Source organism: Aotus nancymaae, unplaced genomic scaffold, assembly GCF_030222135.1.
Source record: "Aotus nancymaae isolate 86718 unplaced genomic scaffold, 86718_ANA_hifiasm-v0.15.2.pri h1tg000210l, whole genome shotgun sequence".
Classification (NCBI taxonomy): Eukaryota; Metazoa; Chordata; class Mammalia; order Primates; family Aotidae; genus Aotus; species Aotus nancymaae.
The window spans coordinates 606619-623078 of record NW_026988625.1 but is presented as its reverse complement, the minus strand read 5'-3'; the positions used below and the strand labels follow the sequence as shown (position 1 = coordinate 623078).

Here is a 16460-nt window from a genome sequence, read left to right as displayed (position 1 = left end):
ATAAAGTCTTACATGCCTGGCACATGGGCAAAGCTCAAGAGAAGCAGATCTGGTCAGGCACAGTGGCTCATGCCTGTAATCCTGATACTTAAGGAGGCTGAGGCAGGAAGATCACATTAGCCCAGGATGTGGAGGCTGCAGTGAGCCATGATCACACCTCTACACTATAGCCTGGGTGACAGAATGAGACCCTGTCTCAAAAAAGCCAAAAACAGGCTGAGCGCGATGGGTCATGCCTGTAATCTCAGCACTTTGGGAGGCTGAGGTGGGCAGGTGACTTGAGGCTAGGAGCTTGAGACCAGCCTGGCCAACATGCAAAACCCCGTCTCTGGCTGGGTGCAGTGGCTCACGCCTGTAATCCCAGCACTTTGGGAGGCTGAGGCAGGAGAATCGCTTGAGCCTGGGAGGTGGAAGTTGCAGTGAGCCGAGATTGCGCCACTGCACTCCAGCCTGGGCAATAAAAGTGAAACATTGTCTCAAAAGAAAAAGAAAAAAAAAGAAACCCCATCTCTACTAAAAAAAAATTTAAAAAGAAAAATACAAAAATTAGTTGGGTATGGTAGCACATGCCTGTAATTCCAGCTACTTGGGAGGCTAAGGCATGAGAACTGCTTGAACCCAGGAGGCACAGGCTGTAGTGAGCCAAGATGGCACCACTGCACTCCCGCCTAGATGACAAAGCAAGACACTGTCTCAAAAAAAAAACAAAACAAAAACAAATTCTTTTGTAGAGACAGGATCTCACTTTGTTGCTAAAATTTTTAAAAAATTAGCTGTGCATGCTGGCACGCACCTGAAGTCCCAGCTACTCAGGAGGCTGAGGTAGGAGGATCACTTGAGACTGGGAGGTTAAGGCTGTAGTGAACCATGATCACACCACTGCCTTCCAGCCTGGGTGACACAGTGAGATCCTGCCTCAAAAAGAGGAAGCAAAAAGAGAAGCAGTTCTGTTGCTACATGAGGCAGGACACATCTTTCGCCACCCAGGGAACTTAGCCAAACTCATCTGAACTTCTCTGGGGATCTTTCCTAGTCTGGGGCTCTGAGGATGGTCAAAGGAGAGGCTTAGGTGTGCACAAATCACACAGACCATGTGCCCATCCCAGTGATTTTTGGTGAAAGAGGGGTGTAAAAATTAAAACATAAGATATACCTTCTAGGTAAAGGTCCAAAGCTCTACAAGTGAATTTCACCATTAGAGCTAAACTTGCCCTTTGGGAAGGCAGCTCAGAAATAATAAGGGATGTTAATGAAAAAAACACGGTTTTGTTGTTTAAAAAAAAAATACAATATTTCGGAAAATTCGCCTCCAAATTAAGCTGTAACATTTCAATGTCAAACAAATCAAAGATTTCAGCATTATCTATCTATCTATCTATCTATCTATCTATCTATCTATCTATTTATTTTTGAGATGGAGTCTCGCTCTGTCGCCCAGGCTGGAGTGCAACAGCAGGATCTCGGCTCACTGCAACCTCTGCCTCCTGGGTTCAAATGACTCTCCTTTCTCAGCTTCCCAAGTAACTGGGACTACAGGTGCATGCTGCCATGCCTAGCTAATTTCTTGTATTTAAGTAGAGACGAGGTTTCACCGTGTTTGCCCAGGCTGGTCTCCAACTCCTGAGCTCAGACGATCCACCCACCTTGGCCTCCCAAAGTGCTGGGATTACAGGCATAAGCCACTGCACCAGGCCAATTTCAGCATTATCTTCACATGAACATGACTAGTGTTTTTCTGTTACGCCTGCCTTTATTTGAATGTGTTATACTTCCTAAGCTCACATTGCTGTATTGAGAAAATCATTTGAGATGTAAAATTAATTTCTTGTGATAATTTTACAGGCTCTAAATCAGTTCACAAACTTAAACTCTGGCACTTTGGAAGGCCCAGGTGGGAAGACTGCTTGATCGATCTCAGGAGGTTCAGGCTGCAGTGAGCTATGACTGCACCACTGTATTCCAACCTGGGCACACAGAGTGAGACCCTGTCTCAAAAATCAATCAATCAATCAATCAATCAATCAAAAAACACCTTTTTCAATCCATGTTTAAAATTCTAGGACAGATTTTTTTTTTCCTTGTTGTCCAGGCTGGAGTGCAATGGCACGATCTTGGCTCACTGCAACCTCTGCCTCCCAGGTTCAAGCAATTCTCCTGCTTCAGCCTCTTGAGTAGCTGAGATCACAGGCACCGCCATCATACCCGGCTAAGTTTTGTACTTTTACTAGAGACGGGGTTTCATTATGTTGGCCAGACTGTTCTCAAACTCCTGACCTGAGGTGATCCACCCGCCTCAGCCTCCCAAAGTGCTGGGATTATAGGCAAGAGCCACTGTACCCAGCTAGAAAAGACTTTTTATCCTCTTGCCCCTTTTTTTTTTTTTTTTTGAGATGGAGTCTTGCTCTGTCGTCCAGACTGGATGCAGTGGCACAATCTCGGCTCACTGCAGCCTCTGCCTCCTGAGTTCAAGCAATTCTCCTGCCTCAGTCTCCCAAGTAGCTGTGATTACAGGCATGCGCCAGCACACCCAGCTAATTTTGTATTTTTAGTAGAAAAGGGGTTTCACCATGTTCGCCAAGCTGGTCTCGAACTCCTGAACTCAGGTGATCCACCCGCCTCAGCCTCTCAAAGTGCTAGAATTACAGGTATGAGCCTCTGCACCTAGCCCACTTGCCATTTATAAAGAAAGAAAGATACTGGTTTTAAAGTGGATTTTCTTTTATACATAGTATGGCTAAGAAATCCTAAGAATCTACATTTTCCTATATTTGCTTCTAGTCATTATATGCATGCATGTAAATAAGATTTGACCATGTTAAGCTGGGAAAGCCAATTTAAAAAAATGTAATCCCAGCACTTTGGGAGGCAGAGGTGGGTGGATTGCCTCAGGTCAGGAGTTTGAGAACAGTGTGGCCAACACAGTGAAACCCCATCTACTAAAGACACAAAAAATTAGCTGGGTGTGGTGGCGGGTACCTGTAATCCCAGCTACTCCAGAGGCTGAGGCAGGGGAATCACTTGAACCTGGGAGGCAGAGGTTGCACTGAGCTGAGATTGCACCCATTGCACTCTAGTCTGGGCAACAAGAGTTAAATTCCGTTTCAAAAAAAAAATCTGACCAAAGTTTCTCAATCACTTATATGCCAGGTGTTTTTCTGTCCCATCTCCAATCCATATCCCAACCCTCAGCGTCCCCCAACACCAGCCCTGGAAAGCCAGTGCTGCCATCACCCACATTTGGAAATGGAGCGAGTGAAGTGCAGTTGAGTGACTGGCCTGAAACCGCCCCCAAACTCAGGTTTCCTGTCCTGGAACACAATCCCCCACATCTACAGGCACCCATCCGGACTCATCCTCATCACCTTTGTGGGACATGGGGACAAGGGGAACTGGCCTTTTTCTCGAGTCTTCTACTGACATCCCAGTTCTCAAGTCTTCTACTGACATCTAATAAACTGGCAGGCTACCTTGTTAGGCTTCAAGTAGGGCAAAAATCTCAGATCCTTCACAGCTCTTGACATCAACCTCCCAAAGCACAAAGCCATTCTGTGGTAGCGAAGACCAAGAGGAAGCTCTTTGCCATATGGCACCAAACCATGTGGGGTCTTTCACCCACCCACCCTACCTCTAACCCTATGGTCAAATCTAATCTTCCTTTCTCATGGCAACCCTTCCAGAATCCTAAAACCCCATTCCACTTCATGTTTTCCCTCTCCTAAGTAAATACCCAGGGTCCTTCATCCACAGAAGTCATAGTTTTGTGTCACTGCTGTGAAGCAGTTAAGACTACCACACAGCTCTCTGGCAGTCACAGAGGAAGTCAGGGCATTTTCTGGCTGCCTGACTCAGACTACTGTTACATAGTGTGTCCCTGTTATGTGTTCCTAACTGGTTGTCGGACACCACAGGCAGGACTCATGGCTGATTTGACTTGAAGAGTTGGATCCTGGTTTCAATTTAATTAGCGTGCTACTCCCTCTTCATGCCAGGCTTCAGATGAACTGAAGGCTCCTATGCACTGTTGTCACTTCTGTCTAGCTTGGTGATGACTCCACAGCAGCATCCTTTCCCTGTGGCTAACCTTTTTCACCCAGTGAGCTAACAAAGCCCAAGCTTTCCCTGCCATAGGATGTCTACTCAGACCAGACCTGTGGACTGCCTATCCCCACACAGTCCAGTCCACTGTAAAGAGAGAACAAGAGGAGGTGGCCTGCCCTGCTCCAAGTGTGCCAGGCTGGTTTCTATGCTCTCAAGCCTTCGTGATCCACTCTATAATCTTTTCAAGAGCTGAGTTAGGCCAGGCCTTGTGGCTCACGCCTGTAATCCCAGCACTTTGGGATGCTGAGGCAGGCGGATCACCTGAGGTCAGGAGTTTGTGACCAGCCTGATCAACATGGGGAAACCCTGTCTCTACTAAAAATACAAAAAAATTAGTCGGACATGGTGGCGCATGCCTGTAATCCCAGCTATTTAGGAGGCTGAGGCAGGAGAACTGCTTGAACCCAGGAGACAGAGGTTGCGGTGAGCTGAGATCGCCCCATTGCATTCCAGCTTGGGTAACAAAAGCGAAACTCCATCTCAAAAAAAGTGAAAAAAAAAAGATGCTATAGCTCCTGGAAAATCAGTTTGCAGTTCCTCACAATGTTAAACACAGGATTACCATACAAACCAGCAATTCCACTCCTACGTATGTTCTGAAGAATTGAGACAGGGACTCAAGCAGATACCTGCATGCCAATGTTCACAGCAGCAGTATTTACAATAGCCAAAAGGAGGAAACAACCCAAGTGGCCATCAGCAGATGAATGGATAAACAAAATGTGGTGTATATATACAAAGGAATATTAGTCATCCAAAAGAAGGATAAGGGCCAGATGCAGTGGCTCAGGCCTGCAATTCCAGCACTTTGAGAAGCCGAGGCAGGTAGGTCACTTGAGCCCAGGAGTTGGAGACCAGCCTGAGCAACATGGCGAAACCCATCTCTATGAAAAATACAAAAAATTAGGCAGGTGTGGTGGTGCATGCCTGTATTCCCCGCTACCCAGGAGGCTGAGGTGGGAGGATCACTTGGGGCCAGGAGTGAGACCAGCCTGGGAAACGGAGTCAGCTCTCATTTCTACAAAAAATTTTTAAAAGAAAAATAAATGAATGGCAGATTTAATGCTATATATATTTTACCATAATAAAATAAAGCAAAACAAATTATTTGAAAAAGAAGAAACTGGCTAGGCATGCTGGCTCACACCTATAATACCAACACTTCGTGAAGCCAAGGCAGGCGGATTGCTTGAGCCTAGGAGTTCAAGTCCAGTCTGTTAACAGTGAGAACCGATCTCTCTAAAAACAAAAATTAAAAAATAGACAGGTATGGTGATGTGCACCTGTAGTCCCAGCTACTTGGGAGGCTGAGCTGGGAGGATTGCTTGGGGCCAAGAGGTCGAGGCTGTAGTGAGCCACAATTGCCACCACTGCACTTCAGCCTGGGCAACAGAGCAAGACCCTGTCTCTTTAGAAAAAGAGAAACTGGCCAGGCATAGTGGCACACACCTGTAATCCCAGCACTTTGGGAGGCCAAAGCAGGTGGGTCACTTGAGGCCAGGAGTTCGAGACCAGTCTGGGCAACATGGTAAAACCTCATCTCTACTAAAAATAAAAATTAGCCAGGTGTGGTGGCACATGCCTGTAAGCCCAGCTACTCAGGAGGCTGAGACACAAGAATTGCATGAACCCGGGAGGCAGAGGTTGCAGTGAGCCAAGATCATGCCACTGGACAACAGCCTGAGTGACAGAACGAGACTGTCTTTAAAAAAAAAAAAAAAAAAAAAAAAAAAAGCTTTTCTCTCTTCCTCAGTGCTGCCTATGGAGGTAGCAACCATCTCCTCAGCATCATGGCCGCCCTTAGACCCCTTGTGAAGCCCGAGATCGTCAAAAAGAGAACCAAGAAGTTCATCCGGCACCAATCAGACCAATAATGTCAAAATTAAGCATAATTGGAAGAAACCCAGAGGTACTGACAATAGGGTTCGTAGAAGGTTCAAGGACCAGATCTTGATGCCCAACATTGGTTATGGGAGCAACAAAAAAAGCACATGCTGCCCAGTGGCTTCCAGAAGTTCCTGGTCCACAACATGAAGGAGCTGGAAGTGCTGCTGATATGCAATAAATCTTACTGTGCTGAAATTGCTCACAATGTTTCCTCTAAGAACCACAAAGCCATTGTGGAAAGAGCTGCCCAGCTGGCCATCAGAGTCACCAACCCCAATGCCAGGCTGAACAGCGAAGAAAATGAGTAGACAGCTCATATACACGTTTTGTGTTTAAATAAAACTATAAAAACTGCCAAAAGGTGGGGGAAGCTGGGCATGGTGGCTCACACCTGTAATCCCAGGACTTTGGGAGGCTGAGGTGGGTGTGGGTGGATCACAAGGTCAGGAGTTCAAGACCAGCCTGGCCAAGTGGTGAAACTCCATCTCCACTAAAAATACAAAAATTAGGAGGGTATGGTGGCAGGCACCTGTAATCCCAGCTATCTGGGAGGCTGAGGCAGAGGACTGCTTGAACCTGGAAGGCGCAGGCTGCAGTGAGCCGACATTGCACCACTGCACTCCAGCCTGGGAGACAGAGCCGATACTCTGTCTCAAAAAAAAAGAAGAAGAAGAAGAAGAAGAAGAAACTTTCAAATTAGAAATTTTTGAATAAACAAAAGTTAAAAGAAAACAACAGGCTGTCTGGGTGCCTATTGATCGGTGGCTCACACCTGTAATCCCAACACTTCAAGAGGCTGAGGCAGGAGGATTGCTTGAGCCCAGGAGGTTAAGGCCAGTCTTGACAACACAGAGAGACTGCCAAAAATTTTAAGAAATTAGCCGGGTGTGGTGGCATGCGCCTGCAGTCCCAACTAGTCAGAAAGCTGAGGCAGGAGGATCGCTTAAGCCTGGTAGTTTGAGGCTGCAGTGAGCCGTGACTGCACCACTGCGCTCCAGCTTGGGCAATGGAGAAATACCCTCTCTTTAAAAAAAAAAAAAAAAAACCGGCCAAGCACAGTGGCTCATGCCTGTAATTCCAGCCCTTTGGGAGGCAAAGGCTGGCTGATCACCTGAGCTCAGGAGTTTGAGACCAGCCTGACCAAAATGGAGAAACCCCATCTCTACTAAAAATACAAAAAAAATTAGCCAGTGTGGTGGTACATGCCTGTAATCCCAGCTACTTGGGAGGCTGAGGCAGGAGAATTGCTCAAACCTGGGAGGCTGAGGTTGCAGTGAGCCAAGATTGTGCCATTGTACTCCAGCCTGGGCAACAAGAGCAAAACTCTGTCTCAAAAAAAAAACAAAACAGTATGCCTAAAAAATATTTTTCCCAGACACAAAGGATTAATACACAGAATTCCTACAATTCTGCAAAGAAACATACTGAAACCCTAATAGATGATAGACTGCAGAAATATATAATCAATAAGTAAAAAAAAAAGAAACCAAGTCAACCATAATAAAATTAAAAACGCAAATCAAATTGGCAACAGTGATTTACTTCTGTATGTTTGCTTCATAGGCTTTGTCATATACTAACAGTTTTCCAGGAGGGCCCTACAAAAGCCTTAATTATTGCCTTTGCTAACAACAGCAGCATGCCAATGAGGCTAAGTACTTCACACACATGCATTTATTTAACTTTCCCAACATCCAAAGAGGTTAAGTATCACTCCCATTACAGAGGTGAGGTTACCAGGCCCAAGTGCGTCCCTCACCCAAGATCCCCAAGCCAGTCCAGAACAGGGCTGAGGTTCTCACTTTGGTCAGATTTCACAGCCTGAGCTCTAAAGTACCAGTCACTCAGTACTCCCTTTAAAAATGCCTAGCAGGCCAGGCATGATGGCTCACACCAGTAATCCCAGTACTTTGGGAAGCCGAGGCCAGAGGATTACTTGAGCTCAGGAGTTCAAAACCAGCCTGGGCAACATAGTGAGAACCTCATCTCTAAAACATAATAATAATGATAATAATAATAATAAATAAAAGGCCAGGCATGATCCCAGGACTTTGGGAAGCCGAGGCAGGTGGACCACCTGAGGTCACTTGGTCAACATGGTGAAACCCCGTCTCTACTAAAAATACAAAAAAAATTAGCTGGGTGTGGTGGCAGGCACCTGTAATGCCAGCTACTCAGGAGGCTGAGGTAGGAGAATAGCTTGAACCTGGGAGGCAGAGGTTGCAGTGAGCCGAGATCACACCATTGCACTCCAGCCTGGGCAAAAAGAGTGAAACTCCATCTCAAAAATAAATAAATGAATAATAAAAATAAAAATACAGAGCAACCTCAATGACAGCCAAGGACATGTATGGGCACTTGTGCAGACAGAGTCTATAGACGTATAAATTGGCACAACTTTTCTGGAAAATAATATATACCTATAACCCTACAGATGGTCTGTTCCATATATATACATATAAAATACAGCTCCGATCTAACAGTCAGAATACTATGTTTTAAAATCAGAATCTAAAATATAGAACAAAGATTAAAATAAATGATTAGATATATAATCATACAAATATTATGGGATATAGTATAATTATCAAACATCATGTTCACAAAGTTTCCAGGCAGAGACTAAATAATTATAAAAAGATAAAATAATTACTGGGTGCAGCAGCTCACGTCTATAATCCTAGCACTCTGGGAGACGGAGGCAGGAGGATCAGTTCAGCCCAGGAGTCTGAGACCAGCCTGGGCAACACAGGGAGACCCCCATCTTTACTTTTTTTTTTTTTTTTTTTTTCTTTTTGAGACAGAGTCTTGCTCTGTTGCCCAGATTGGAGTGCAATGGCGTGATCTCGGTTCACTACAAACTCCGCCTCCCAAGTTCAAGCAATTCTCCTGTTTCAGCCTCTCAAGTAGCTGGAATTACAGCTGCCTGTCACCACACCCGGCTAATTTTTGTACTTTTAGTGGATGCGGGGTTTTACCATGTTGGCCAGGCTGGTCTCGAACTCCTGACCTTAAGTGATCTGCATGCATCGGCCTCCCAAAGTGCTGGGATTACAGGTGTGAGCCACTGCTCGGCCCCGTCTCTACTATTAAAAAAAAAAAAAAAAAAAAGCTGGAGGCAGTGGCTTATGCCTGTAATCGCAGCACTTTGGGAGGCCAAGGCAGGCAGATCTTCTGAGGTCAGGAGTTCGACAACAGCCTGGCTGCATAGTGAAACCCCATCTCTACTAAAAGTACAAAAATTAGCCAAAATTGCTTGAACTCAGTAGACGGAGGTTGCTGAGAGCCAAGATCTCACCACTGCATTCCAGCCTGGGCAACAGAGCAAGACTGTCTCAAAAACAAAAACAAGAATTAGCTGAGCACGGCAGTGCACACGTGCAATCTCAGCTACTAAGTTGTCTGAGGTATAAGAATCACTTGAATCCAGGAGGCCGAGGTTGCAGTGAGCCAAAATCATACTACTGTGCACTCCAGCCTGGGTGACAGAGTAAGACTGTCTCAAAAATAAAATGAAATAAAATAAAAAGAAATTAGCTGGGTGTGGTGGCACACACCTGTAGTCCTGGTTACTCAGGAGGATCACTTGAGCCCAGAAGTTCAAGGCTGCAACAGGTCATGATCACACCACTGCACTCTAGCCTGGGTGATAGAGCAAAACCCTGCCTCAAAAAACAAAACATTATATTATGAATTTATGAAATGGCTTATTAAAAACTGCACGAAAAAAGGCTGAGAGGAAGTATGCTGAAGGTTAAGAGTGGACACATTCACTAGGCTAGAAGCTTCAAGAAGGTTCACCACCATACCTCTAGTTCCTAAAGGGCAGTGCCCAAAAAGCAACTGAATTTCTTGATGATATGATTATGGGTAATACTTTCTTCCTTAGATGTTACCTTAGAATCTTAGATCTAAAACATTACAGAAAAACAAATGTTTAAAGAGAATAGACCTGAGTTGCACTGGCAACAATGAAGTCTCTAGGAAGTAACCTCCCCAGCCTCCCCTCCCACCTGCTCTCCTCTGTGCACACAACCAGGACAATCACTAGGTGGCTACCCAAGGACAGCACCCTCCACAAAGGCCCAGGGCTGTGCTGCCATGCCTTCACTGGCCTGGCTCTGCTTTCGCCCCAACTGGGCAGACCTCAGGTGAGTCTGTATAGTAGATTCCCATGCTGGCCCAGCTGTCCAATGCAGGAAGACCTAAGGCCCAGGTTGGGGTACAAGTGTGAACCCTGGGGATATGAGATGTCAAGAATGCCTTAACTGCTCTGGAGAAGGAAGAAAGACTTTGTTGAAACACTCCTCAAACAAACCCAGAGCCCTGGAAGGAAGCAACGGAGAGGACCGACAAGAAGGTAGTATACACAGGGACAAGAGCAGCCCTGGCTGTGGCTTACTGTCTTCAAGGCAAAACTTCGGCCTGGAGACTCCTCAGAGCCTCATCCCAAGCACACAGGGATTCTATCAGCCAGCCTCCACCTTTGGCCTAGTGAGACTTTAACCCACTACTCCATCACCCCTGCCAGCGTGAAACCAGAGGGAGGCCTTTGCATGAGCTGCGGCACAGCATGCCCAGCACCAATCTACCCTTGGAGCTAAGTGGTAGGCTCTCAGGCCACTGAACTCTCAGGGCCAGACTGCCCAAGTCTTACCACTTAAAACCATTCCATTCATTTTCTAAAGAGCCACAGATTAACTGTTCACTTCTTTGATCAGTAGTATACACAATCTCAATTAGAAAAGGGACAAGTGGTCTGACGGTCCTAGCCATTCTCAGATCCCTAGAGTAGGCAAAGGCTGCACTCACAGGCAAACCTCTCCCACACAGAGATGTCTCTGCCACCCACACCCTTTGCCCTGAGTCCTAACACCATCAAGCCTAAAGAAATCTAAAGGAGGCCGGGTGTAGTGGCTCAATGCCTGTAATTCCAGCACTTTGGGAGGCTGAGGCAGACGGATCACGAGGTCAAGAGTTTGAGACCAGCCTGGCCAACATGGTGAAACCGTGCCTCTACTAAAAATACAAAAATTAGCCAGGTGTGGTGGCACACGCCTGTAATCCCAGCTACTTGGGAGGCTGAGTCAGGAGAATCGCTTGAACCTGGGAGGCAGAGGTTGCAGTGAGCCAAGATTGCGCCACTATACTCCAGCCTGGGCGACAGAGCGAGACTGTCAAAAAAAAAAAAAAAAAAAAAAAAAGAAAAGAAAGAAATCTAGGCCGGGCGCGGTGGCTCAAGCCTGTAATCCCAGCACTTTGGGAGGCCGAGGCGGGTGGATCACGAGGTCAAGAGATCGAGACCATCCTGGTCAACATGGTGAAACCCCGTCTCTACTAATACAAAAAAAAAATTAGCTGGGCACGGTGGCGCGTGCCTGTAATCCCAGCTACTCAGGAGGCTGAGGCAGGAGAATTGCCTGAACCCAGGAGGCGGAGGTTGCGGTGAGCCGAGATCGCGCCATTGCACTCCAGCCTGGGTATCAAGAGCGAAACTCCGTCTCAAAAAAAAAAAAAAAAAAAAAGAAAGAAATCTAAAGGACACATCCTCAAAATCAGACTGGGAGCTCCCACATTTAAACATTGTGAGCATATACTAAACCATTACAAAGTATATCTTTCCTTAGTTATCCAAACGATTATGGAAATAAACTACAAATCCAATGACTGCTGATCAAATTCAGGGACTTATTAAAGAAAAGGCATGACCTTATAACCAACATCAAGAAAACATCTATAGGAAAGAAGCACATTCTATGTTCTGCTTTGGCAAAGAAGCAATCCATCCATGAGAAAAATATATATACAGGACCAGGTCAGGCACAGGGAAAGGGCCTGAGGCTCAAATGTGCAAAATGGAAATGAAAAGGAAGAGAGAAGGTGAGTGGATGAGGAAGAACAGGAAAGGAGGGCATTCACGCAGGGCAAGGCTGTGAGCTGGGGTAGCTGGAAGGCTACACAACGACCAAGTGAGGCTGCCTGGTGGATAGATGGTGGAGCTTCCAGGGAGAAGGCAGGAATGGAGATGGGTGTGGGAATCCTTCACATCTTGCATAATCTATGATCCTGAAAGAAATAGGGTCCCCAGAGACAAAACAGAACTGGAGAACAGCAGGAGACCAAAAAGAGCCATGTTTAAGAGTGAGGAGGAAGGAGTGGCAGGACAGGAGTGAGTGGCAGGCTGGTCACAGGACTGGAGGCTGGAAAGCTGCCCGTCCTCCCAAAGCTCAGGAGGCAAGCAAGGGCCATGATGTCAGGGCTGCCAATCCAGAGGCGTGACAACAGTCGGGGCAGCCCGTGGGCTGGGTGTGATGTGGTTTCAGGAGAGTGAGAGAAAGGGGGATTGGAAACTGGAGTTAATTATAAGACAAAGCTCTTGAAGGGTGAAGGGATAAAAAAAATGCAGAAAAGAGTAGACACTAAGAGGATGCTAAGGTCCAGAGAAAGCCACTGTTAGGAGGGGCTTGAGCCCATTAGAAGGCAAAACTCTGAGAGATGGGGCAGCTGGGCTGTGGGGGCAGACACTGGAGGCTTAAGCCCCAGAAAAGACATGGGGTGAGGGGAACATGTGGGCAATTAGGAAAAGGAACTTGAGACAAACAGAAGGCACAGATTGGAGGGAACTAGGAATAAAGCCCAAAACACAGGTATCCGAAGGGTTAGAGACACGAATGCAAAACCAAGACAGAAAGCAAAACAACTAGAGGGGAATGCTTGCCTCCCTCCCAAGGGAGCTCAGAGAAGAAGGTCCCACTGATCAATCAGGCCAAGCGCATAGAAGCCAGGGAAGCCAGGAAAGAGCAGGAGCACAGACACACTCCTTTTCTCTGTGTCCACAGATCTACAAAGCTTAGTACCCCCTGAGTTTTACAAAAAACCAGTGCCAAGATGTGACTCTACTCAGGACCCGAGGCTACACTCCCTACCTTATTACCCTAGAGTGACAGTCACTTCTGTGCATCTGCTGGCTGCCTAGACTAAGAGCCTACTAAGGAGCAGAAAAACAAGCCCAACAGCACACACATCACCTTAAATCTGGTAGGAAGTGGAAGTGTTCAATACTCACAGGAACAATAAGCCCTTGCCAAGTCAATAAATTAGCTTCATCAACCTGGATGTTACGGAAGTTTTTCATTCCACATTTGCGGATTTCTTCAAGCTCCTGTTGATTGACAAAGCATAAAGGGGTGTCAAATAGGGGAAAGCACCACATATTAAGATCCCTCCTGATGCCCTCAAATTAAACCAAGTGCCAAAAATGCCAATGACAAAATTGGAGAGTGAGGACTAAACCGTGCTTGGAGTGGTTAAGGAGGCATGGAGCTTGCCATGGCAGTCTCCACTGCAAGGTCGTTGCCTCTACCCATGTCCCAGACCAACACAAGCCCCCACCTCAGTGAGCCCCCCAAACATGATGGGGGGAACTGTGCTTCTGCAGTCATACCACCTTCTCTGAGTTGGTCACCATGCCTATTTAAATCCCTCAGTGTGGGATCTCATACATGGCAGGAACTATACTGAGGTACTGTACACCTGTTGCCTTCCAATCAAAATTCATTAAGCACTGATTATCCATCAGATGCTGAGAACCTAAAGATGAATAAAACTAGGGACTGGGAACAAATCAGACACAAACGCATATCCAGTTTTCCACCCAATGCTGTAGATTTCAGAAGGACTCCATGGGCACACAGCAAAGAGAACTATCCAGTCTGGGACGTGGGTGGGAGTGGGGGGCGGGGATGGGAAACCTTCACTGAGCCTCAGTTTCCTCAACTGCAAAACAGACCCAGAGTACAGAAAATGAAGGGGAGGCCATGTTGTGGGCAACAGGACTCCTTGCAAATATATGGGATTATTGTATAAACGGTCAATTCAACAAGTGCCATTTCACCCAGAAAGCACAACTTTACGACTTCAGGATACGGCCTGAGATGTCTTCAGAATTGTCTGTCACCTGTTTTTCAACTGTGCACCAACCTGACATTTCCCATTGCCTCCGACACCTCCGTGAACGCCTGGCAGGCACAATAACCCAAGCCACCCGACATGCCCTCCCACCAGCACACCAGCCTCACCAACATTCCTCCACTCTGACACACGGAGTACTGCTCCACACGCCTCAGCCCGGCCTCTCATCTGGTGGCTCAACAGCCACCTCCTCACCTCTCAGGCACCTTCTCTTCGGCAGCCCTAGCACCACCCAGCTGAGCCCTGCCTCCTCTGCCAGGCTGCTTCCTCTGGCCCAGCTCCAGCACCCTCCAGAAGCTCCTTAGATGGTGCTGCAGCTCAGAGCAGTATGGGGGCTCCCTATCAGCCCCAACATCGAGCCCAAAAGCTCCTCTGCACCTCATACTTCCATCACATAGTGGTAGTTTAAAAGGCACCTCGAGGCTATACAGGCAGGGAAGGAAACAATTTCCAAGGAAGGGGGAACAGGAGCTCAGTTACTGGTTCTGAGTAGGAGGATGTGCTGGGCGCCCAGCCCAGAGCAGCCAAGAGGGAGAGTGCACTGAATGAACACACAAAAAAGGCAGAACACACTGGTGCTTCATAGCAGGCAACAGACACGAATTTCTCCCCACAGGGTGCTCCTGCTTGTCACCCTCATCTGCCCACCACAATCACCCAGACTTGGGCCTAGCCCCAGAAATTCTGGTCCAGCAAGTGTGGGTGGAGCCTGAACACGAATTTCTCACAGGCTGTGCCTGAAGTGAGGGAAGAGGCGCTGCTGGGAACAATGATGAATCCATTTCTCCCTGAGGAGGCATTGGCAGCACGGACTGTGACCTCCTGCAGTGAGGAATGGGGTAGCCTGGCCCCTCTTCGCCTGCATGAGGCCCCTCTGCCTGCATGAGGAGGTATGGAATCTGAGGGACCACTCCAACATGCCAACTGTCACCTGGTCCTCCTGCTCACAGGACTCAACAGAAATGTTCCCCTGGGGATTATGAAGCCTGGACAGAGTCAGGAAGGGGAAGAAGTCTCACACCCACACTGCCACCTCCTTCCACTCTCCAAATAGAATGTAAGCTCAATGAGGGCAGAGATTAGGAAGCCCTGGTCCTGCCAGGGCCTAGCTCACCGTGGTGTTCAAACATGTGCTTAATGACCAGGTTGGTGGATGGATGGGAAGCTGGGGCTTTGGGATGAAAAAAGAACCTGGGGTGGGAAGGATTCTCTATAAATACCATTCCAATGCTGTGTTTGGCTTTTTGACCTTGGCTTAAGATACTACAGTAAGATTCTTGGCTAAGTACAGAATATAGCATGCATGTCCCTTAAGGCTAGAGTCCTAGCAAACAAAATGTTTTAAACCAAATACAGATAGAAAAAAAATATGCCAGAGAGAACTCTGAAACTAGACAACTAAAAAAAGAAGAAACAACAGTGACAATATCTGACATTTACGGGAGAAAACACATTTTAAAATCATCTGTAAATATATTTTATGGTTTCAGAAATCCACATTCCAACAGTATAAAGTACGGGTGATAAACACAAGGTAAATCTCACAGGAATTACAAAAATATGGCAAGACAAAACTCAACTGTAACGTGAGAGTGAAAAACGGTATCTTGCTCAAGAAAAAGGAGAGGAAGCAGTGGGAGCACTATGGGCAGGGGTGTAGAAATGACACTTACTGGTGCTTTGGTATCAAGGAGATCCAGGGGATCCACAGACAAAGATAAAAGCAATACTGCCATGGGAGTGAGCCACACACCTGGCCAGAGAGAAGAATGGGCAACCCTGAGGATGCTAATGACAGCAGGGCTGGGAAGCACAGAGAATCCAAAGCAGGGTTATCAGATAAACTCCCAACTTACCTTGCTGTCAAATTAAGCTCTCCAAAGACTGAAGAGGCAACCTCCTTTGCATAATTCTAACCAACAAGGAAGAACTGATTATAATGCAGAAGTGAGACAAACAAACGAACAGGCCCTGTCATCTTCAAAGAATGATCAGCATCCTGTAGTAGAAAAGTTTCTCAACAGGGTGTTGCCAGCATTCAGATATGACTCTGCACTTGAGCCTCCCAAGCCCTTACCCTGAGACAGATGCCAGGCATTGTGACCAACCCACCCCAATTTCCCAACGTCCTCTAGAGCCCCCATTGAGAACCACGGGCACTATGAGTGGCCAGGATGCTAAAAGACCTGCATTGCAAGTACTATGGACAGACGGTCCTGTGGACAGAAACTATTTAGCCCAAAATGTTAATCATGCATCCGCTGAGGAAAACAACTTCAAGAAGATAAATTCAGGCCAGTGATGGAGGTTCATGCCTGTAATCCCAGCATTTTGGGAGGCCAAGGTGGGTGGATTGCTTGAGCCCAGGAATTCGAGACCAGCCTGGCCAAAATGGCAAAACCCTGTCTCTACTAAAAAAAAAAAAAAAAAAAAATACAAAAAATTAGCCAGGTATGGTGGTGTGTGCCTATGGTCTCAGCTATTTGGGAAGCTGAGAGGTAACA

At 46.8% G+C, this 16460-nt stretch overlaps 1 protein-coding gene across 3 annotated transcripts in view; it reads right to left on the bottom strand.

The window, feature by feature from the left end:
* The window catches only part of UBE2L3 (ubiquitin conjugating enzyme E2 L3), a 52439-nt gene that overhangs the window by 15742 nt on the left and 20237 nt on the right, over positions 1-16460 (bottom strand). Inside the window, exons 1-2 of one of the 3 annotated variants that reach the window (XM_064371899.1) lie at positions 15813-15834; positions 13052-13147 (exon numbers count right to left, since the gene is read on the bottom strand). In XM_064371899.1, the coding sequence (XP_064227969.1) occupies positions 13052-13120 (69 nt within the window). In that variant the 5' untranslated portion in view covers positions 13121-13147; positions 15813-15834. Of the gene's footprint in view, positions 1-13051; positions 13148-15629; positions 15708-15812; positions 15835-16460 lie in introns of those variants that run through there. The other 2 variants (XM_064371898.1, XM_012466497.2) reach the window with 2 other exon arrangements.